Source organism: Macaca mulatta, chromosome 7, assembly GCF_049350105.2.
Source record: "Macaca mulatta isolate MMU2019108-1 chromosome 7, T2T-MMU8v2.0, whole genome shotgun sequence".
In the NCBI taxonomy this organism is placed as follows: domain Eukaryota; kingdom Metazoa; phylum Chordata; class Mammalia; order Primates; family Cercopithecidae; genus Macaca; species Macaca mulatta.
In genome coordinates, this window is record NC_133412.1 from 142962033 (window position 1) to 142985621 (window position 23589).

General features: G+C 43.3%; 1 protein-coding gene and 1 non-coding gene across 2 annotated transcripts; both read right to left on the reverse strand.

The window, feature by feature from the left end:
- Positions 1–255: 255 nt before the first annotated feature.
- Positions 256–16468, reverse strand: SLC10A1 (solute carrier family 10 member 1). Its single transcript, XM_001110268.5, has 5 exons — positions 15531–16468; positions 10148–10358; positions 3592–3770; positions 2734–2930; positions 256–788 (listed from the first exon to the last, which is right to left on the reverse strand). The coding sequence occupies exons 1-5, from the start codon at positions 15884–15886 to the stop codon at positions 682–684; spliced, it is 1050 nt and encodes a 349-aa protein (XP_001110268.1). The 5' UTR covers positions 15887–16468; the 3' UTR covers positions 256–681.
- Positions 16469–22844: 6376 nt separating this feature from the next.
- On the reverse strand, positions 22845–22973 carry LOC114680027 (small nucleolar RNA SNORA11). The gene has a single exon (XR_003732103.1). It is a non-coding gene; the product is annotated as a small nucleolar RNA SNORA11 (small nucleolar RNA).
- Positions 22974–23589: the final 616 nt, after the last annotated feature.

Sequence of the window (23589 nt, forward strand, 5' to 3'; positions counted from 1 at the left end):
ATTGTGTTACTGTATGTATTTGTTTCCTGGTTTTTCCTTGTCAAAGGTTTTTCTCCTCTACTAACATGATGCATTTGCCCAGTTTTTTCATTTCATTAGCTATTTTTGAGTTTGTTTTGCCTAATTGCATCTTACTGTGTTCACTTTTGCATACTTGATGTCAAATTTGACTTTTTGGGAGCGTCATCCCAATCATGTCAAAAGGGAAGGAATGGGATCTGAATTTTTTAGATTAGAACTTCTGAAGTCTAATTCTACAGCATTCTTGAGCATTTATTTATTTCTCTTTTGGGTCACAAAACTTGGAATGGGATTTGGGTATTTGAGTAATGGGTTAAACATATATATTGATTAGTTCAGGAATTGAGTGACTTAAGATGCTTATCAGGCACTGTTTCAGAGATCCTGGCAAGAGGCAGATTTGGTTTCTGGTTTCATAGAATTTCCAGTCACTGAACAAGTCTTTGAAATAAGTAGCAAATTCTAAGTTGGGGATAGTTGAGGCTTCTTGGGCAGACACCCTGTCTGTGTTCCCGGCCAAGGCTTGATGATTCTGATAGATGTACTGGAAATGCTGGAGAGAGACTCAGGCAAGACTGTTGTTTTTGCTGCTCTCTGTAGTTGACCAGACTGGCTTTCAGAATTGCTTTGGGACCAGAATCCAGGCCACCAGGGGAAGGGCTAGGCTGTGCAAGGGGAGCAGTCCTCGCCTTTGTAGGTGCCATTTCCCAGAGCTCCTGGAATTGTTTCTTCAGTTGTGGCAGCAGTGTAGATCATTTTTGTTTTATCTGTAAAGTTAAGGGTCATAGATGTAGAGACAGAACAAGAGGAGTGAACAATGAACATTGTTTAATCTGGAAAGTACAAGAATACCAACTCAGCCCTAGGGTGTGCTATGTATATATTTTCCATCTCTGTCATCTCTCCCGTGGTTTACTCTTTAAACTCACTTTCCCTTCAATCTCCCTAATGGTAGTACTAGTAATAAAAGTCTTAATGAATTAGACTGTTGAGTCTTCATCATCACTTCACCTCTAACTTCTCTGTACATAACAGTAAAACAACAGGGGAGATGAGTTTATGTATGCAAGGACTGTGTCGCATTCAGGGAATGAGGAGGCAGGGAGGAAAGATCTTTGAGAGAGTCTAACCAAGAGAGTTTCCAGTTCTTCCCCCCAACACCCAATTGTTCTGCCTCTTTTCTTGCCCATCGTGTAGGTGGTGATGCAAATTTGAAGATAGCTTTGATTCCTGCACCTTTCTATACAGATGGGAGAGTTCCCTATACAGAGTGCTTCCATCTGTATAGAAAGGTACAAGAATCAAAAGTATAAAAACTTGACAGATTCTTTCCCCTGAGAATAGCTTCTTGGGGCCATTAGGTCCAAAGAAGTTGCTTTGATTTAGTGTTTCCACTGGGGTCTTCTGAGATACATTGTGAGGAAAGTTCTTTATAAGTCTTGAGAGCTAAAGATCCATAGAGTATTGTCCTTTGAGGTCACTCCAGGCCTTTCTGGCACTAAAACCTCAAATCTGGGAACTTGGTTGGTCTAGAAACTTCTGTGCACTTTTTGTAAGAGGGCAGCAAATCTCATGCGTTCGTTTCAGGTAAGCATCAGACTAGATTCTTTTTCACAACTCCACTGTAGCTTTGAACCAAAGCTTCAAAAATGATTCTAGAGTATGGTCAGCCTGTACTTGTTTCCTGTTGGCTGCTTGGCAACCTAATTACATCTTAGCTAATTGCAAAGGGAAAGAGAATCGGTATTTGCTAGTATAATGTAACAAATTCCAACAGGGAAAGTTGTGTATTTCTCCTAGGGTGTAAATCACAGTCCCTAGGGTCTAGACAAGGTTTTGAAGGGGACTTCAATTCATGGATTTGAAGGGACAGTTGAAGGATTTGGAAAGTACTTAGGAAGAATATACTCATGTTTAGCGTTACAATGAAGTGTGTTATAAAGTAGGTTTGGATGTTTGAATGTCCGGTTTTTTTTTTTTTTTTTTAAATTGGTGTTAAAGTACACTTTGAGGAAGACACTGGTCTCTGGTCTGTCTTGAGGTTCAATTTTATTTTGAAAGGTTATGCTCTGAGCATTTTAGAGAAGAGATGCTATGTTAACCCCATAGTGATCAGAGTAAAGTATAAATCATATTAATCAAGTTTATTATGGAGGTAGTCACTGTTTTAACAATCTTATGCTTAAGTTTCCTTTACTGTGTAACTGGAGTTGAGGAATCTTTTTTTTTTTTTTCTTCTGGGTTATATTAGGCTGCAATGCTTTCATATGTTTTACCTCATATGGGGGTGCCAGTGGTGCTGTGGCTCTGACCTGGTTCCAGGAGATGAGAGCCTAGTCCTGAGAAATGGAAACTTCCCCAACTCTTGTGAGTAGAGGTCTTTCACACAACTAATAATCTCAGTTGTTCAAGGCAGTTCTGTCCTATGATGTCTCCCTACTGAGACAAAGCAGCCCAAATTCCTTCAGTTTCATGAGGTAAACTGCATCCACAATTTCATTCTCCCAGCTAGAAGGAAGAAATGGAGTGCAGTTGATGGAAGTAGCCTTGGATCTTTAAAGCTTCTTGGATGCTTCTTGGGGCTACCTGGTTCTTAGTGGCTTGATAAAAGCTAAAGCCCTATCCAAAAAGTCCCTACTAGAAACTTGCTTGTTGGCAGGCTCAGGTCCAATACTGGAGCAGAACTTGAAGTGGGGATCATTCAGTACTCACCCTTGGGAGTCTTGAATTTCTCATAGCACCGAAACATGGCAATGAGGAGAAGCCCTTCTCCAAGCTGGAAAATCATGTAGAGGAGGGGAAAGAAGAAAAGTGGCCCAATGACTTCAGGGGGAAAGGCCACATTGAGGATGGTGGAACACAATTGGACATTTTGGCATCCGGTCTCCATGCTGACAGTGCGTCGGCACCTGTGTTGGTGAAGAAAATGCCACATACACTCAGAAGGAACTGGAGGGAGCAACTTTGTCCCAGTGCCGCTACCAAGGAGTTTGTCAGCAGATGGAATCTAGACCCTAGACAGGGGTACTTTGCTGTTGCTATTGGTGTTTGGATACCTTTAGTGTCTGGCTTTTTAATCCGTTCAATACCTTTCCTCAATTTTTTTCAAGTCTCTTGGCCAGTTAGTCAAGTCTCTTGTCCAGTTAGTGCATCTGAACATATTGCCAGGAAAATGCCTTGCCCAGGTTTCAGGTTCCTAGCTTGTTATTCTTTTCCTGAAAGACTAGGACAAGAATGAAGCCCGTGGGACAGTGGGACCTAAAATAATACTATCTCCAGGTGTGTGGTGGCTCACGTCTGTAATCCTAGCACTTTGGAAGGCTGAGGCAGTCGGATTACTTGAGCTCAGTTCAAAACTAGCCTGGGCAACATGGTAAAACCCCATCGCTAGAAAAGATAAATCAGCTGGGCATGGTGGCTTGTGCCTGTAGTCCCAGTTACTTGGGGGACTGAGGCAGGAGGATCACTTAAGCCCAGGAGGTTGAGGCTACAGCGAACCGAGAATGTGCTACTGCCCTCCAGCCTGGGAAACAGTGAGACCCTTTCTTAAAAAAAAAAAAAAATACCTACCGTCCATTGAGGCAGAAGAGAGCAGAGAGAACATAACCCAGCAGAAAGCCAATAAAAGGCATCAGGGAGGAGGTGGCAATCAAGAGTGGTGTCATGGCAAACATGATGCTCTTGCCCACATTGATGGCAGAGAGAACTGTGACGGCCACACTGCACAAGAGAATGATGATCATCCCTCCCTGGGAATGAAGACAAGAAGAAAAGGCAATTAGAAGAGTTGGGGATAGAAAGGAACAGAGAGGAGGGAAGCACAGGTAGAAATTGGAAGTGGGAAACATTGCAATAAAACATGGAGTGGAAGGGAATATGAAAGACCTTTATCTTCTTTTTGGATTTCTTTTTTTAAATTATTAATATTAGAGACAGGGTCTCACTGTGTTGCCCAGGCTCGTATTAAACTCCCGGACTCTGGTGGTCCTCCTGCCGTGGCCTCCCAAAGTGCCGGGATTACAGGTGTGAGCCACTGCACCCAGCCCATCTTTTTAGATTTCTTATCAGTAGCTAGGAAGCCTGGGGACAGCTGATTAACACTTTGATTATTACAAACTCAACCAAGCACAGTTTCTGCTTTTGACACATCTCTAGATAGCAAACTGAGTGAAGTGTTATATGAGGCTATTCAGGCCTCCTGCAAAATGCATATATTAAAAGTTTCAAAGTATTTTTGGAACTTATATACACATTCCTACAATACTGTCATTGTTCCACATACTTTGAAACTCATTAGAACTTGTCATACATATTTGTCTCAAATACCTTTGTTACAGATAGGGATTTTATCCATTTTAGGATCAATTTGACTTCTGGAAATTGCCAAGAGTCATTTGAAACAAAGCTGGTCAAGGTAAATGATCAAGCCCGTAAATACGGTTTTAAACCCAAAATGATGTCTAATAATAAGGGGATAAACCTACTTTCTTGAGTGATCTGCAAATTGAATATGAAGGAAGTTCCCAAAATAACTTTCAGAAATGTCTTGGGTAATAACAACATCATTGGAAACTACGCGGGTCTACTCTGAATGAAATTATAGGATTTTTCATTGTGCAACATAGGATGCAACCTTTCAAAGTGCACCTCCGTGCACTTTGTACTTTCCAGTGTGCATTTTAGAGAATTGCATGCTCCAAAATGATAAACAGGTATGTGTAAATTTAAGACTGTCCCTTTTATCTCCTTTGCAAATGTTTCTCAAACATACCATGTTATTTTGTAATAGTTATATGTGATGGTTCACTTTTTGGTTCATTCACATGTGTTGCATTTTATATTTCCTAGTAACATTTAAAAAAATGTGGTAAAATATGCATAGCAAAGTTTGCCGTTTTAATCACTTTTGAGTGCACGGTTCAGTGGCATTAAGTACATTCATAATGTCCTAATGACATTTTAACATTTGTGTTGCTCACATTTCAGCTGCACAGCTTTGTGTTTCTGTTTTTAATGCTTGTTGCAACTGATACGATCATATAAAACATCACCTATACCAATTAGTGGTCCTATCCCAGCATAGGAAGGACTTTCACACATCTCTTCAATAACCATGTGCTTCAAGTTTTATTAAAAGTCTTATTAGCTAATGAGCTTCTCAGTTTACCTTTGCATTTTTAGTTGATTTCCCCTTTTGGATTTCTGTCTTTCGAATTTGCCCTCCACCCAACAGTCAAATAGTTTTTGTCTCCATCAAGAGTGTAGTGGATAATTTAGGAGGCACTGGGCTACAGGAATTGTCCACGAATCCTGAAGCCCTATTCCTCTGTATAGGCATTCACTCTTATTCTCTCACTCATGGTCTCTGACTCTTGGGGGCTGCACAGTTGTGGTTATGAGCACAGACTTTGATATGATCCAGGTGGGAAAGCTGGCTCTGCTAGTCTCCAGGTGTGTAAGCTTTGGGGAGTCACTCAACCTGAGTGAGGTTGACAGCATAGGACCTGGCATATAAGAAGCATTCACTAAACTAACTCCTATTATTACTCAAAGGGGAGGAATGTAACATTCTAGAGTTTCATCACTCTCACCGCTGCCATCTCTGGAAATTTATCCTGTCTACAACCCCTGCTGAGACAAGTGGCCCTCGGTAGTTGCTTCTCCATAGGCCACCATGTTTGGTACCACCTGACTTCATTGCCCTGCTCACAACTGGGATGAGTGTCCATTAATAAGCAGCCAATCCATTGGCTTACCAGTGACACATGAGATGACATGTCCACACGCTACCCACAAAGGTGGCCTGCACAGGCTGGTGAGTAGTAGAAATAATCAGTTTCTCTCACTTAGGAAGTTTGCAGGATTACAGAGAGGGAAGCAATAGCAGGGACAAGTGTCAAAACACACAGAGGCCTGGGAGGAACAGAAGCCACAAGTTGGCAGAAACTATAAGACAAAGGAGAGTTAGGGGTCAGTTCATCAGTAGCAGCAGGTGTGGGAAATGCATGAGTAGAGTGTTGAGTCAATGAAATGGTGGGATCCTTATTAAAGAATAGTGGATGGCTTGTGAAAGTGGCTTGTGGACTATGTCATTCTCAGATTCATCAGCCTTCTAACCACATAGCCTTAAGTTAATTTCTTGAATTGCCTTTCAAAATGAGCATCCCTGAAATCGTATCTTGGTATATCTAAATGTGACCTTCCACCAGCGAATGCAACTGGTTGAACCCAGTGTGAGCAGATACCTGCTGCCAGAGCTAGTTATTGAAAGTTGGGTTATTTTGATTTGCAAGGTCCTAGGAGGGTTAAGTGTGCAAAGAGGCCAGGACAATCATTTGTTCATTTTCCAGTGTGGCACTCACTGTATTATTTATGGGACAGGGTGACAAAGGATGAACATAGTCCTCAAAGAGCCATAGAAACAAGGGAACCTCAGCCTTTGCAGCTTGACCCACATGTTCGTCTCTGCATCCTCACAGGAGTGATTCCAGTTTTGGAAAATAGGAAAATCAGTGTAGCTGTTGACTTTGTGGTTGTTTAACCCTGGAGGTTTAGCCAGGGACAAAATGGGTCCAGGGCATGCCTGGGTTTTTTAGATCACCTTTTATGTAGTCCCTTATTACTAGTCTCTGTCTTTCTAGCCAAGGTATTTCTTAGCCCTTTTAATGTTCTCTGGCTTCATTTTGACTTCATTTCCTCTTTGGCATTGAGTAGTGGATGTGCAACACAACAGGAACAGAGACTGGTTGAGATAATCCTGGCTCTGCCAAGTACCTTTTCCGGGCCTCAGTTACTCTATCTGCAAATTGAGAATAAGGCAGGAGACTGAACTTCATCTTAAAGGCTTCTCCAGTTTTAAAATCTGAGATTCCACTTTTTGCAACCTCAGAGAAACACTTCTAAAGCTACTCTGAAGTAGAAAGGAGACATGCTCTTGCATCAGTTGTCATTAGCACTGTGATTTGGTATTCTGGTCCCCAGTTTCCCACCTATAAAACGGGAGGGTAGAGTAGCATTAAATGATAGTAGTGGTCACTTCACATTTTAATATTCTTTATATTTTATATGCATTTCTTTAAGATCGTTTGTGGGTGTATAGGATTTTTAAAAAAGCAATCTTATGCACCCTACAAACTACCTTAAAGAAATGAAATGATGCACACAAACATGTTTCTCTGTGTACGTTGTTTTTCTGCTGGTGTGTGGAAGAGCAGCAGACAGGACTTGCCCTTCATTCCTTTATTTATTCTCAGGCATTGGCTATGGGGGCACTGTGATAGGTGCTGTGGATTCAGTGTTAATTAAGACATAGCCTTATGGTCTTGCTTCTTGAGAAATAAGTGGGGAATAAACATGAACATTTTTAATGCAGTATAATAATTTCTACAGGGGTTGGCTGGAGTGTTGGGTGCTGTGGGAATGAATAGAACAAGCATCCTACTCCGGCTTAAGAGGTTTAAGGAAGGCTTCCTGGAGGAGGCGCTATTTGTGTTGAGACTTAAAGGATGAGTGGGAGTGACCCAGTGAAAGATGGTGAGTGGGGTGAGAATTGGGAAGAAGAGTGTTTCAGGTGAAGGGAAGGGCATGTGCAAAGAGAAAAGAGCTGAGACTGGTAAGGTCAATTGAGACCAAATCTCAATTTGATTTGGTGCCACATTAAGAAGTTTAAACTCTATCCTAGGGGGAAGGAGCCAATGAGAGGCTTTAAGCAGTGGAGACACATGATAGAGTTTGTACTTTACATCTTCACCCTCAGGTTAAAACTGGGTGAGGAGGTTGGATGAGAAGGCCATTTGAGTTGTCTAGTGAGAGGTAAGGATGGAGAGGAATGAATGGATTCCAGCAACAGAAGGTGGAATCGACGGTCACTAATTAGATAGGTGTGAGTGGTGAGGGAGAAGGGAACGTTGAGAATGACTTCCAGTTTCCGGTTGAGGCAATTGGGCACACACACAGTGCCACCGACTGAGATAACCACACAGGGGGAGGAGATGACTTATTTAACATATATTGAGTTTTAAATGCCAGAGGTATATTCAGATAGAAAGATCGGTAGATAATAAATGGATTCTGGAGTCAGGAGAGAGTTGAGGTCGGATGATGCTGTTCTGAAAGTCTCAGCTTGCAGATGGTAATTGCAGACCTGAGAGGGATCAGATCCTGGGCTAGGAGAGGTCTGGTGAGAAAGGCAGAAAGCTTGGTCTGAATGCAGAGAAGTGCCTTTGACCAGAGGAACTCATAAGGGAGTCCGAAGGAGGTCACAAGAGGCAGGAGGAAAGCAGCAGAGCTTAGAGTCACTAAAGCTGACAGAGAAGGCTTTTGAGGAGGCGGCAGTGGTCAATTCTGTCCAATGCTGCTAGAAGGTCAAGAAAGGATTGAGAAATGTCCATTGGATTTGGCAGAGAAAGTGGAGCAGGTGGTCATCAAGATGCTGGGTGGATGGGAGACCAAGGAGGAGAGAAGAGAGGGATTCAAATAATGGAAACGAATGGCTGAGGGCCTGGTCACTCGTGAGAAAGCTCTGGTGGTGGCATGGGGGAAATGGAAGATGTCTGAGAGGCAGCGATTGACACAGAGAGAGAGAGAGAGAGGAGTGAGGGTGATTTTTCATGAAGCCTGGCTAGGAAGGGGAGCAAAGGGGGAGGTATTAGGTGGAATGGGAGGTGGATTCCACAAGAAATTCCAGTGAGAGATAGTTTTTGTTCTGTTTTTTTGAAGATAGGAGATATGTGAGTCTGTGTCCAAGCCGACTGTGAAGAACCAATACAGAGATGTTTTAGAAATGAGAGTGAGAGAGGGGAGGCTGCTGGATCAGGGGCATAATCAATAAAAGGAGGTCTCTGAGTACAAGGGTGGAGAGAATGATGCTGAGGTGGGGTGACCGGCCAGGGAAAGGAGGAGGGATGATTCCTCCATGTCCTCCAGCAGGCGGGAAGCGGCCATGGCACTGGGACAGGGAAAGGGCAAAACTACTCTTGAGACAATAGTAGTGTGAAAATAAACCCCCCCTGAAAACTGGACTCTTGGCTTCTTTGTTCCAGGCCCAAAGCTGCTGCCAAACTTTGGGGTTCTCAGCAGCATGCCTTACAGACCAGGCCAGAGGCATTGATGCAAGGGCAGAGACAGTACAGGATGTCAGGAGACCGAGTCCTTCCTGAGGACCAGGATGACCCCCTGGCTCTGTGGGATGAACAGTGAGCCAAGCGGGAGGCTGGCAGAGACTGAACTCCAACGTTGAAAATGTTGGTGGAGAGACCATAGCTGCACTCTAAGAGTCCGGGATTTTTCTGCACACAAGGCAGTGGCATGATGCCCTGTCTGTGACCACAGTGCTCCTCAAAACCTTTGTGGCCTTAATTCACTCTGCTTCCCACCCCATCCCTCTCCTGAAATGCTGGGAATGGGTATACTACCTTTCTCCTCTAGCTTCTTGCCACATCAGCCAAATTTGACCTTGGTGCCCTCTCAACTCCTCTATTCAGCCTTCTCCCCAGGTTTACCTAAATGCCTCAAGCCCTTCCTTTTTAAGAAGCCTCCTTTACCACTCCCGCCCTCACTGTTCCCATCTCCTTGCCTTCTGCAAATACTTGTGTGTACACTGGAATTGGATCTTCTCTCTTTTTTTTTTTTCTTTTTAGAAATGGAGTCTTGCTTTGTGGCCCAGGCTGGAGTGCAGTGGCGCGATCTCAGCTCACTGCAGCCCCCGCCTCCCTGGTTCGAGCGATTCTGCTGCCTCAGCCTCCTGAGTAGCTGGGATTACAGGCACTTGCTACTATGCCTGGCTAATTTTTTAATTTTTTTTTTTTTTTTTGTATTTTTAATAGAGATGGGGTTTTGCCATGTTGGTCAGGCTGGTCTCAAACTTCTGACCTCAAGTGATCCACCCACCTCAGCTTCCCAAAGTGTTGGGATTACAGGTGTGATCCACTGCACCGGCCTCATGTGTTACTTCACTTTGTGCAAACATCAGACTCTGGTGACAATGAATCCTCAGAGTGCGTGGCATAAAACTTAGCATCTAGTAGGAGCATATATGTGTTTATTATTAATATAGTGATTATACCGTGTAGTTGCATATGGTGTTTTTATTCTTTTGCCATAATTTGTCAAGCCCCCAGGTTCTTACCTTGATGACATAGCGCATGTATTGTGGCCGTTTGGATTTGAGGACGATCCCTATGGTGCAAGGAATGAGAACCGGGACCAGTGATAATATGATGCGTCCATAGGGCACCTTGTCCTTCAGGTCCCCATCATAGATCCCCCTGGTGTAGAGGTACAGGAGGAGAGGCATCATGCCAAGGGCACAGAAGGTGGAGCAGGTGGTCATCACAATGCTGGTGGGAGACATGGGAAGAGGGGAGAAAGAGAGCCCATAAATACAGACTATTTTGTTGAGTGCCTGCTAAGTGCCAGTCACTGTGCTAAGTGCTTGACATATGTGACTTCAGTTCCTTTCCCCCATATCATTAGGCAGTAAGCATACTATCTTCTTTTTGCTGACAAGGAAGCTGGGGACTAGAAGAGTTGTGTCCTGCTCGAAATCACACAAGGTAGTACGTGGCCAAGGCAGGATTTGAACTTAGGCTGGTTCAACTGCTTCAATCCCTGTGTGCTTCATTGTGGAAGGAGCCATTCTGATCTCCTTCTCTGTAATAGAACCCTTTTTGCATTGAGCACCTTCCCCATGCCAAGCCCATTTTGTAGAAAGCTAACTGTGTGATCCCATTACTCTGATCATTAGCCCACTGGACCAGGGAATAGCACCTGACCCACAGTTACTAAATGTCTGGTTTAGAGCCTAGGGAATGGCTGGTTGTAGTGGCTTTGTCCAACGGAGACAATAACGATTAGCTATATCAGCACATTTTACCTTGTGGGGAGTCTGAGTGTGAGACACAATGACAGGGCACTTGGTCTTTGGAGATGGGTGGCATGGGAGTGATGGTCAGGCAGAAGCCAAAAACCCTACTAAGAAAAATCAGTAAACAGATACCATGATTAAAAGGACTGTAAAAGAAATAGTGAAGCAGTACGAAACAGAATAATTGAAGGGCCATAATGGTGGGGTAGTAGAGAAGGCAGTAATAGATACCCATGTTGAGTAAGTGACAAGATAACTTGGTCAGACTTGCTTTGCATCTTGGATAGTATTCCAGTCCCCAACTCTGGTGTTCTCATGCTCTTTACTTTCTGGTTCCTCCTGATACTATTTAAAATAAATTGAGTGTGATACTCAGAGCCTGAATAATATATCCTTCCAGCTCTAATATGTATCCTACTTGTTCAATTTCCTTTTCCATTTGGAATCTTATATATGTTAGTCCCAGGACCCTGTCTAGGGAGAGGCCCTCCGGAAAGGTCAACTGAGAAGGAAGCTGATAGGGCATCTCCTTGGATTTATGGACATTCACATTAAAAATATATGACTCTGACTTTTATTCCAGTGGGAAGGTGGTTGGGAGGTGAGGGCTTGGCAAGACCCTAGGAAAACCACACTCAGTGTGTCCCTCCTCCTCCCCACAGTCCCACCCTCCATCTACACTTCTTTCATTATTTCCATAAAGATGGAATATGGCTTAAATATGCATCAAGAGCAGCCTATATCAACGGTTCCAGAGCGTAGCTATCAAGAACAATAGGTAGACATGTCATAAGGATAAGAGCTGTTAGAGGTGAGGAGAGTCCCTCAAAGAAAATTGTGAACTAGATAATAGGAACTCCCCAACCCCCATGAACAAATACACACTTGAGCTTGTAAGAAATTAACATTTAAGTGTGGCATAGTGGCTTATGCTTATAATCCCAGCATTTTGGGGGGCCGAGGAGGGAGGATTGTTTGAAGCCAGGAGTTTGAGACCAGCCTGGGCAACAAAGTAAGACTCCTATCTCTACATACGAGCAAACGAACAAACAGTTTCACTGTATAGAGGGGTTATCGAGGGGAGTGGAGTGTTAGTCTTGGCACTCTTTCATGCCCGAGGGAGGGACCAGAATTGAGGTCTTAGACCTGGGATGGGAGGAGCATTGAAACTGAGCAACCAATAATAAAAGGATCATGGGGTGGGGGGAAGGGAACTTTCTAATTATATCATCAATCAAATATGAAATCATGGTGGAAAAAGAGTATTTAGAACATAAAAATAGTAAAATACATATTTAAAAAACATGGTGAGGGGACTTGGGATTAGGCAATGGTTTCTTATATATGACGTCTAAAGCACAAACAGCCAAAGAAAAAACAGATGAATCAGACTTTATTAATATTAAAAACTTGTGATTCAAAGGACACCATCAAGAAAGTGAAAAGCCAACCAGAGAATGGGAGAAAATATTTGCAAGTCATATATCTGATAAGGGTCTAGTATTCAGAATATATGAAGAACTCTGATAATGCAATAATAAAAAAGTAAAAAATGGGCGAAGGATTTGAATGAGATGTTTTCCCAAAGAAGATATACAAATGGCCAATGAGCACATGAAAAGACGCTCAACATCATTACTTATTAGGAAAATGCAAATCAAAACCACTATGAGATACCACTTAATATCTACTAGCATGGCTATAATTAAAAAGATGGACAATAACAAGTGTTGCAGGGTATGTGGAAAATTTGGAATCCTCATACACTGCTGGTGGGAATGTAAAATAGTGCTTTGGAAAATAGTTTGGCAGTTTCTCAAAAATGTAAACACAGAGTCACCGTATAACCCAGCAATTCTACTCTTAGGTATATATTCCAAGGGAACAGAAAGCACGTTCACACAAAAACTTGCCTGTGAGCTTCCATAGACATTATTCATACTAGGCAACAAGTAGAAACAACCCATATGTCCATCAGCTGAATGAATGGATGAGCAAAATGTATTATATCCATACAATGGGATATTATTCAATTACAAAAACAAATGAAGTATTGTGACATGCTGTCACATGAATGAACCTTGAAAATATTATGCTAAGTGAAAGAAGTATAGATACAAAAGGTCACATACTGAATGCTTCCATTTATGTGAAATCCATAGAGACAGAAAGTAGATTAGTGGTTGTCAAGGGTTAGAAGGGGAGAGAAATATGGGGACTCCTGCTAAATGGGATGGAGTTCCTTTTTGGGGTATTGAAAATGTTCTGAAATTAGATAATGGTGATAGTTTCACAGCCTTGGAAATATGCTAAAAACCAAGGCATTGTACTTTTTAAAGAATGGATTTTATGGTATGTGAATTATATCTCAATAAAAAGTAATTTAAAAACCATGCCAGGAGTAAATAAAGCAATTATTAAAGGGCAATTTATAGCCTTACATATTTATATCGAAAAAGAAGAAAGACTGAAAATTAATGAGTTAAGCACCTTACTCAAGAGGTTAGAAAGAGAAAAACCCAATACAAAGAAAAGGAAGAAATTTTTTAAGTTTTGTAAATTGTTAGAGAGGATCAGTAAAACCAAAAGTAGGGTTTTTTTTGTTTGTTTTTCTTATTTTTCTTAAAGGCCAGTTAAATAGACACCTCTGGCAAGACAGACCAGGGCAAAGAGAGATGGCACAAATTGATGTTAGTGTGAAAAAGGGAACGTAATTACAGAGACAATGAAGATTTTAAAAAGTAATAAAATAAACTACAGACATTTTCATACTTTCATTTTTTTTTTTTTTTTTTTTTTTTTTTTTTTTGAGACGGAGTCTTGCTCTGTCACCCAGGCTGGAGTGCAGTGGCCGGATCTCAGCTCACTGCAAGCTCCGCCTCCCGGGTTTACGCCATTCTCCTGCCTCAGCCTCCCGAGTAGCTGGGACTACAGGCGCCCGCCACCGCGCCCGGCTAGTTTTTTGTATTTTTAGTAGAGACGGGGTTTCACCGTGTTAGCCAGGATGGTCTCGATCTCCTGACCTCGTGATCCGCCCGCCTCGGCCTCCCAAAGTGCTGGGATTACAGGCTTGAGCCACCGCGCCCGGCCATACTTTCATTTTTAACTTAAATGGACAATTTCATGAGAAATATAACCTACAAAACCAAGTCAATATGAAGCCAAAAACCTGATTCAACTTAGAATTATTTAAGACATTTAATAAGCAGTTCAAAACCTATCTTCTAGAACCCCACATGATTTATACTGTCTTACGGTAGTGTTCTACTAAACATGCAACGTGCAGATTGCAGCAATATTATGCAAATCTATCCAGATAATATAAAAAGTGGAAACATGCCCCCATTTATTGTATAAGGTTGATATGATCTTGGAACTAACGCTGGAGAATGATATGGGAAAAGAAAATTGGGGGCCACTCTTATTTATGAACATAGAAGCAAAAATAATAAAATATTAGCAAATAAATCAAGCAGTGCTTTAAAAAAGCAATACAATTGAACAAGATAAGAATGGCTTAACATTAGATAATCTATTAATACATACTACTGTATTATTAGATTAAAGAAATGGTATAATTTTGTAGATACAGAAAAGTCATTCAACAAAATTTAATGTTCTTACATAATAAAAATTTAGCATGATTTTGAATGAACGGAATGAAAATTCCTAGCAACAGAATGAAAATTCCTTAACTTGAAAGGAAATCTATTAGAAAAGTATATTAAACACTAAACTTAATGGTAAAAAGTTAGAGGGACTGGCTTGAGACTGAGGTTTCGCTAAAAGCAAGAGCTTCTGCTAGTGAGTTTTCTTTAGCTTCAGCACAGGCTGCTGGAGCTGGAGCGGGTCTGAAGTAGCTCCTCTGGCAGATGTTCAAGACTAGAGTCCCCCCGTTTGCAAGGATGAGCATCAACCAGCCCCTGCATACTGTGTCTGCAGGAGCGAGCCCTTGCTGATTTCTGCTTATAATGCTTTGGGCAGGGCGTTAGGGGGTGCTGCTGTCTTCCCCTTACCAGGGTGGCTGAGATGGGGCTGGCATATCCTGAGTGGGTGCTGGGAAACGCTGGGATCTCCCTGGTTGTGCCTTTGCATGGAAATGTCACTGCATCTGATGGGGAATGAGGGACTTTAAAGAGAAAACATCTCAGATGACCAGGTAATTGGGAGGACCTTTTGGAAATTCTTGCCTGCTTTGCAGGAATTTGAGGTGCTCATTTGTTTCCAAGTCACCTTGATCTTCCTGGTGATGTTTGGAACGAATCACACTGCCTTTTAAATCTCTGGGCTCAAAGCAGGCAACCTGTCCACTGTTGTAGGTGGATGCAGTTCTCCAGAGGTTCCTTTCGCTTAAATCAATGCTCCTTTAAGACAATCCTTGAGACACCTCTGGAAGCAAGGAGATCACCACGAGCTTCCTGGACCAGTATGGTCCCTTTGGCTTGGTGCTTAAACCAGACATACCCCAACTCCTGCCCCCATCCCAGCATAAGCTCTTGGCAATAAATGCCAGCCTCCCCCTGCCCTAGCCTCCACCCAGCCTGCATTCACTCCTTCCTGGCTTTAGTCCAGCTCTTCCCCTCAATTGTGACATCTCTAATGTAGCTCCTGTCCCAGGCTGTTCCCTCCTCATCCCCAGGCCTACCTGAGATTCATGTCCCCCTTCATGGCCAGACTGAAGACATTGGACAGGTTCCCTCCAGGTGAGCAGCCACAGACCAGGATGGCCAGTGCCTCAATGTTGTTCAACTGGAAGACCTTGCCCAGCACAAAGGCCGTAAGGGGCATGATGCCATACTGTGCCACCAGGGCGATGGCCAGTCCTTTAGGCTTCCATAAGTGAGCCTTGATCTTGCTGAACTCCATGGTGCAGCCCAGCGAGAGCATAACGAAGAACAACATGAACACCAGGATGATGCTCAGTGCCAGGTCTGTGGGGCGCTTGCCAAAGTTGGGTGGCAGGGTGAAGTTGAAAGGGGCAGATGCGTTGTGGGCCTCCATCCTCCTGTGAGGCAGTGGAAGACCACTCCTTGTTCTCCGGCTGACTCCGTTTCTTGTGCAGTTCTTGCTGAATGTCTTCTTTAATCACCTCTCAGGACAGAGAGTTTCTGGACAAAAGCTCTGGGCAAATAGAAGGGTTATGCAACTAGCTGAGCTATTTCTCTGGCTGTTGCCCCAAAGAGGAACAGCCCAGAACCTTATCTGCCTGCCCTAGCTCTCCCAAGCTCGCTGACCTCTGCTGAATTCCTGGATGCTACTCGTAGTCCTCTCTTGTCACTTTGCTGCTTCTGGGCTTATTTCTCCCCTTTGCCCTCCACTGAGTGTGCCTCATAGGCATTCGGTTCCTGGGGACCTGCCCAGGGCCCACCTGAATCCAGGTCCAGTCCATCTCCTTCCCTGCAGCTCCTGTTCCCAGCTCAGCCCTTGATTCCTTAATTTCTTGGTTGGGGAAAGGCGTCCTGCCTGTGTCCAGTGGGTTATCATTTGTCCCCAGAACCCATGACAGTGAAAGGAGCTGGGTGTTGCCTTTGGTTCCTGGATATAGGTAGCATAGCCCAAGGGGGTGTGGGACAGGCAAATGTCACTGGCCTCCAGGAGGGGATGTGTCCATGACCCTTTTCCTGGGAGCTGAGAGGATGCCAGTGTCCTCCCTGGCATCCTCCCAGGGAAACTTTTGTCTTATCCCCAAACTGGGACTGTATGAGTCCCAGGGAGGAATACTGGTGGTGGCTGCTCCACACTCCCTGGAATGCTTACCGTCAGAGGGAATAACCAGCTGGGATGGTGGGTGGGCTCTCAGGAAGCTTGGAGGCTCTTTCCCCAAAGAGCATCCTGAGGGAACCCTGGCCGTGGAGATTGCTTTGTGCCCGAGGAGGCCCACTGCTTGGGAAACTTGCTGAGAAGGAAGCAGGAATGCAGTGTTTTCTCCCTGACTTCCTGACTGCTTTACTTTTGCACTGGGCCTGTGTGTTTCAGGCTGGGAGACAGGCTTGAGGTGTGCAGCAGCAGCAGAGAGAGGTGGGCATGCCAGGGGCAGGGCCACCTATGTGTGAGGTTATCCTAAGCCTTGCTCTTTCCATCTATCCCCACTGCAGAGGGGGGACAAGGGAGGGGTCTCCTTCAGAAACACAATTGCCTCTTGGCTTGGTTGGAACCCAGGAGGCCTGGGTGGGGTCTGAAACAGGTGATTAGGCTTTGTATGTAGGACTCCAGAGGGCAGAATAGGGACCAGGGTGTGAACCACTGTTGGGTGGATGTGGGGACAGATTTTGGCTTGGTGCAAGGAACTACCTGAAAATGAGAGCTCTCCAAGGATGGCCTTGAGGTCTCTGGAATCCTGCTTGGATGGGTTGGATGGCAGGATCCATACATATTGCATCGTATCCAAGAAAAGGGTGCTCCCTGGGCTTGCGCGGTGGACAGCTTGCAGGGCCGTATACTGTGGCCCTGGGTGACATGAACTTGAAGCCCCTTTTCCTTTGAGAGTCTCTGCTAATGATTTTCAGGTGCTTGAGTTGGGCTGGTATCAAAGGGAGGGCAGGCAGAGGACTGGGCACTGGATGTGATGCCTGGACTGAGTGTTCCCACAGGGTAGGGTTGAGTCTCAAAGGAGTCTGCTTCCTCTCTCTGGGGCTAATCAGAAGGGAACAGAGTGGCTAGGGGAGAAATATTGGTCACTAACTGAGTACCAGTCACCATGGGAGGCGAAAAAAAAAAAACAACCAAAAACCAAAAATGATATAATTCATGTTCCTGTTCTCAGGGACCTGATGGTCTGTGTAAGACCACAGGTAGCCAGATGGTACACAATGCAATATGGAAGCTCGTGAGGGTGGAGGCCATGCAGGGCTGCCAAGTACACCTGTTCAGGTTGGGCACTGCACAATGCCAGGGACGCCACTCTACAGATGTCTTGTGCAACCGTACATGAGGCCTTAAAGTCAAAGGAAGAAGTTAGCTTTTTACACACTTGCCTGGTGCCAAAGGGTGACGAGGAATTGACCAATATCTGTTAAAGAGTAGGGTCTGGGCATGTGTCTATTGATCCGATTGTGCACATCCAAAGGGAAGAGTTCCCATGAACACATTCATAACCTGGACTCTAAATCATGTAGTCTCTATCAACTCTCCCTCCTCACCTCTTCTCAGAAACCCCAAATCCTTCCACCTCCTACTGTGAGTTTTTCCCTTTGAGAAAACACAGTTTCTTGCCCTGGCTACTCCTCCTCCCACTCCTCCCCATTCGCTCTGTTCCTAGCAATGTGCCTTTGCAGAGAATGGAAAAATCTCTTCTAGGAACCTGACACCCTCCATTCTTTTCCCCATCTCCCCTCTGAATCTACTCTAATTTCATACAATTTTGGGGACAGGAAGATCTTTTGGTATTATGTTAATGATACCTGGGAGTTGCTGGGCACATGCTGTGTGATGGATGCTGTGATTTAAATCACATTTCTTTTTAACTCTTATTTTAGATTTAGGGGTACATGTACAGGTTTGTTGTTACAGGCCAACTTGTGTTATGGGGGTTTGGTGCACGAACCACTTTGTCACCCAGGTACTAAGCATAGTACCTGATAATTCTGGTAGTTGTTTTTCCTGATTCTCTCCCTTTTTCCACCCTCCTCCCTCAAGTAGGCCCCAGTGTCTGTTGTTCCCTCTTTGTGCCCATTAGTTCTCATTATTTAGCTCCTACTTATCAGTGGGAACATGCAGTATTTGGTTTTCTGTTCCTGCATTAGCTTGCTAAGAATATTGGCCTCCAGCTCCATCTATGTTCCTGCAGAGAACATGATCTCATTCTTGTTTATGGCTGCATAGATTCCATGGTGTATATGTACCACATTTTCTGTATCCAGCCTACTGTTGATGGGCATTTAGGTTGATTCTATGTCTTTGCTATTGTGAATAGTGCTGCAGTGAACACACGTGTGCATGTGTCTTTATGGCAGAATGACTTATATTCCTTTGGGTATATACCCAGTAATGAGATTGCTGAGTTGAATGGTAGTTCTGTTTTTAGTTCTTTGAGAAATTACCACACTATTTTCCACAATGGTTTAACTAATGTATACTTCCACCAGCAGTGTATAAGTATCCCCTTTACCTTGAATGTAAATGGGCTAAATGCCCCAAGTAAAAGGCACAGAGTGGCAAGCTGGATAAAGAAGCAAGGCCGAACAGCATGCTGTCTTCAAGAGACCCATTTAACATGCAATGGCACCCATAGGCTTAAAATAAAGGGATGGAGAAAAATCTACCAAGCAAATGGAAATCAGAAAAAAGCAGGGGTTGTAGTCCTAATTTTAGACAAAGCAGACTGTAAGCCAACAAAGATGAAAACAGACAAAGAAGGGCATGACATCATGGCAAAGAGTTCAAATCAACAAAAAGGCCTAACTATGCTAAATATAGATGCACCAAACACAGGAGTACCCAGATTCATAAAGCAAGTTCTTTTTAAAATTAAATCATAGAAATTTATTTTTTATAATTCTGGAGGCTGGAAAGTCTAAGACCAAGGTGCTGGCAGATTCAGTGACTGATGAGGGCTGCTCTCTGCAAATAATGCCTTGTTGCTGCATCCTCCAGAGGGGATGAATGCATAAAGCAAGTTCTGAGAGACCCATGAAAAGACTTAAGACTCCCACACAATAACAGAGGGAGACTTCAACACCCCACTGACAGTATTAGACAGATCGCCAAAGCAAGATGAATCAAAAGCAAAGATACTCAGGACCTGAACTCAACACTTGACTGAATGGACCTAGTAGACATCTATAGAACTCTCCACCCATCAAAAAAAAAAAAAAAAAAAAATGCCATTCACACTCTTGGACAACAATGCAACAAAAATAGAATTGAATACAAAGAAAATTGCTCAAAACCATACATTTACATGGAAATTGAACAACCTCCTCCTGAATGACTTTTGGGCAAATAATTAAATTAAGGGAGAAATCAAGAAGTTATTTGAAACTAATGAGAACAAAGATACAACGTACCAGAATCTCTGGGACACAGCGAAGGCAGTGTTAAGAGGGAAATTTATAGCACTAAATGCCCACATTTCTTATTTAGTCTTCATAATAGCCTTATGAGATATGATGCTATTTCTATCCTTATTTTATAGGTTAGGAAAAGGCTTAGAGTGGTTAAATAATCTGCCCAATTCACGTGGCTAGTGAGTGGTACGATTGGTATTCACACCCAGCCTGGTTCCGCGCCCCAGCTGCTCTTCTGACCTGCTCCTTCTTTTGCCTCATCCTGTCTCCCGAGTTAACCTGCTTTTGGAGACCTGAAAGCTTTGACTGGAAAAGCTCCTGTGATTGCATATTTTTTCCAAACTGGCCTAGACTCGTTCTTTCACAGGCTGTACCAAACAACACAACAAACATAACATCCAAACAATCATGAGGGTAGTGGTGGCTGAGTAAATTTACTTAAGGGACATTTTTATGTCACCTCTGGCAAAAGTGAGCTGTTTTCCCAGATTCTGAAGTGGCATAAAAAGCCTTCAATCAGCCATTGCTCTTGACACCAGAATTCTACTTGTAGAAAATTATCCTATAGAAATAATTGCTTGAGGATCTATGTAAAGAGATTTTCACTGCAGCATTGCTTTGTAATAGTGAACTATTGGAAATAACCTAAGTATCTATTAATAGGTGATTGGTTATGGCCCATTTAAAAGAATGTAGCCATTAAAAAAATATGGTCATGACTTATGGTATAAATGTGGCTGTAGAGGCTGGACATGGTGGCTCATGCCTGTAATCCCAGCACTTTGGGAGGCTGAGGCAGGAGGATTGCTTGAGTCCAGGAGTTCCAGACCAGCCTGGGAAACATAATAAGGCCTAGTCTCTACACAGATAAAAAATTAGCCAGGTGTGGTGGCATGCACCTATATCCCCAGCTACTTAAAAGGCTGAGGCAAGAGGATCGCTTGAGCCCAGGAGTTTGAGAGGTCAGGGCTGCAGTGAGCTATGATTGCGCCACTGCACTCTAGGCTGGGTGACAGAGTGAAACTTGATGCTAAAAAGAAAAAAAGGACTGGATGGCTGGGCTCAGGCGCTCATGCCTGTAATTCCAGCACTTTGAGAGGCTGAGGTGGGAGGATCACGCAAGCTCAGGAATTTGAAACCAGCCTGGTCAACATAGTGAGGGCTTGTCCCTACAAAAAATAATTTTAAAAATCAGCTGTGTGTGGTGGTGCATGCTTGTAGTCCTAGCTACTTGGCAGGCTGAGGTGGGAGGATTGCTTGAGCCCAGGAGGTGGAGGCTGCAGTGAACTGTGATTGTACCACTGCATCCAGCCTGGGTAACGGAGCAAGACGCTGTCTAAAACAAACAAATCAGAAAGAAAGAAAGAAAGAGGCTATTTCTCCCTTCCTTTTCTGGAAACCATTCAAACGCAACAAGGAAAATGGGGAAAACTTCACAGACAATAATTTTTTGGTGAAACTAGGGGACGCATATCATTTGTAGACTCCAGAATATGTGAGAAGGCTGCCAGTGTCACCATTAACCAGCACTCACTAGGGAGAAAGAGAGGTTGCAGAGGGGGTGGATGTCGGGAAGCTCTAGGAATATGTACACCTCCTGCAGGTGGAGGATGCAACCTCAAATGCAAAAGAGATCTCCTTCCTTTGTAACAACAGCTATGGGAACTGGGTGAGCAAGGCTGACAGCAGAAGCCAGCTCACACCCCGCTCAGGTTCACACGGCCCGTAGAAGTGGATGTTTTAGCTATCCATTGCTGTATAACAAACCACCTCCAAACTCGGTGATTTTAAACATCTATTTGTTATTCTGTTTCACAGTTCTGGGATATGACAGGTTCAGCAGATGGGTTTTGCTTGGGGTCCTCATATGGTTGCTGAGAATTAGTCATCTGCATCGTGATCTCAGAGTAGTCAGACTTCTTATCTGGTAGCTGATGACCCCAGAGCAATTGTTCCACAAGGCTTGAGTCAAAGCTGCAAGGCATCTTATGACCTAGTATGGAAGCCCTACAATGTCACTTTCAGCACATTATATTTTGTCAAGCAATTTACTAAGAGTGTCCCAGATTTGAGGGATGGGAGAAATAGACTCCACCTCTAAATGGGAAGAGTAGCAAATAATTTACGACCATCATTAACTGTCCACATGGGGCTACACAAAAAGTCAAATGGATGAGCAGTAGTTGTATGAAGCAGTCTGTGTCTATGGCTGATGGTGGTGGAAGGAAGCCAGCTATCCTAAAAGGATACCTTGCCCTGCCCCCCAATGGAGCTTCATGCAAATCACTTGTCCACTCAATAATGAGTGACACATGGCATCAAATTAAATCCACTATAAGGTGAAGGAGGAAAAGAGTGGCAAACATTTCCAACAACTGAAGAATACTTACCAGAAAAACATTGACATACAGCAGCTGAAAACTGTTCGAACATTAGGCAATTCAATTTTAAAAAGTGAATGCAGTAATTGCTTTTATGAAGAAAGACCACAAAACAGAAATATATTAACAGATTTTTTTAAATTACCATTTTGCAATCCCTAATATAGCAATTGGTTTAGGTAGGGATCATCAATAGATGTGAAAACCCTTGAGTAAAAGGCAATTAGGGAATAGCATATTCATGGTGATAAAGTATCACCACATGGAGTAATTATAGAGGGAAGATATACCTTTACATTGGAGAAACCTGGCAGTTACCCATTTTAACCAAGTGGTCAAACTTGGAATTACTGATATCAAGACAGCCTAAACTCATATGCCTCCTGATGGAATGCAATATGAAATTCACAACATCATTATAGGCAATGTTTAATCTGAATCTTATCAAGTCTTTGGACCTAGCTGGCAATTTATCAGAAATACAAGTGCTAGATAAACAAATGAAATATAAAGAAACAACCTGACAAATCTAGTCTATGGGATATTGTATAAAACAACTGGCATGCATTCTCTCTCTCTCTTTTTTTCACATGTAGGGAGGACACAAGTTTTGTGCCCCTTGTCACAATGACCCCAGATTCCTGTTTGGTGTATTGTAAACAGAGGAGCCACTCTTCAACCGCCCTCCTCTAAGCAAACCCTGGCATGTACTCTTAAAGAAGTAAATGTCATAACAAAAGTTGGAGATCTAGTTTAGATTAAAAGAGAATAAAGGCTGGGCGTGGTGGCTCATGCCTGTAATCCCAGCACTTTGGGAGGCCGAGGCTGATGGATCATGAGGTCAAGAAATCAAGACCATCCTGGCCAACATAGTGAAACTCCGTCTCTACTGAAAATACAAAAATTAGCTGGGTGTTATGGTGTGTGTCTGTAGTCCCAGCTACTTGGGAGGCTGAGGCAGGAGAATTGCTTGAACCTGGGAAGTGGAGGTAGAAGTAAGCTGAGATCTCACCACTGCACTCCAGCCTGGCAACATAGCAAGACTCCATCTCAAAAAGAAAAAAAAAAGAGAGAATAAAGAGATATAACAAGCAAATGCAATGTATGATTGGATACTGGGTTGGAATAGTATTTAAAAACATTTTTGGAGGTAATTGGGGAAATTTGAGTATAGATTATATATTAGATGATACTATAAAATTATTGTTAAATTAGTGTTATGGTTGCTATGGTCTGACTGCTTGTGCCCCCCTGAGATTCATATGTTGAAACCTAATCACCAATGTGATGGGAGGTGGGGGTGTTGGGAGGTGATGAG

Coding starts and splice junctions, on each gene's coding strand:
- SLC10A1 (XM_001110268.5), bottom strand. CDS start 15,886: ATGGAGGCCCACAACGCATCTGCCCCTTTCAACTTCACCCTGCCACCC. Junction 3,771..10,147: donor ACATGCGCTATGTCATCAAG/GTAAGAACCTGG, acceptor CTTCATTCCCAG/GGAGGGATGATCATCATTCT. Junction 789..2,733: donor GAAATTCAAGACTCCCAAGG/GTGAGTACTGAA, acceptor TTAACTTTACAG/ATAAAACAAAAATGATCTAC.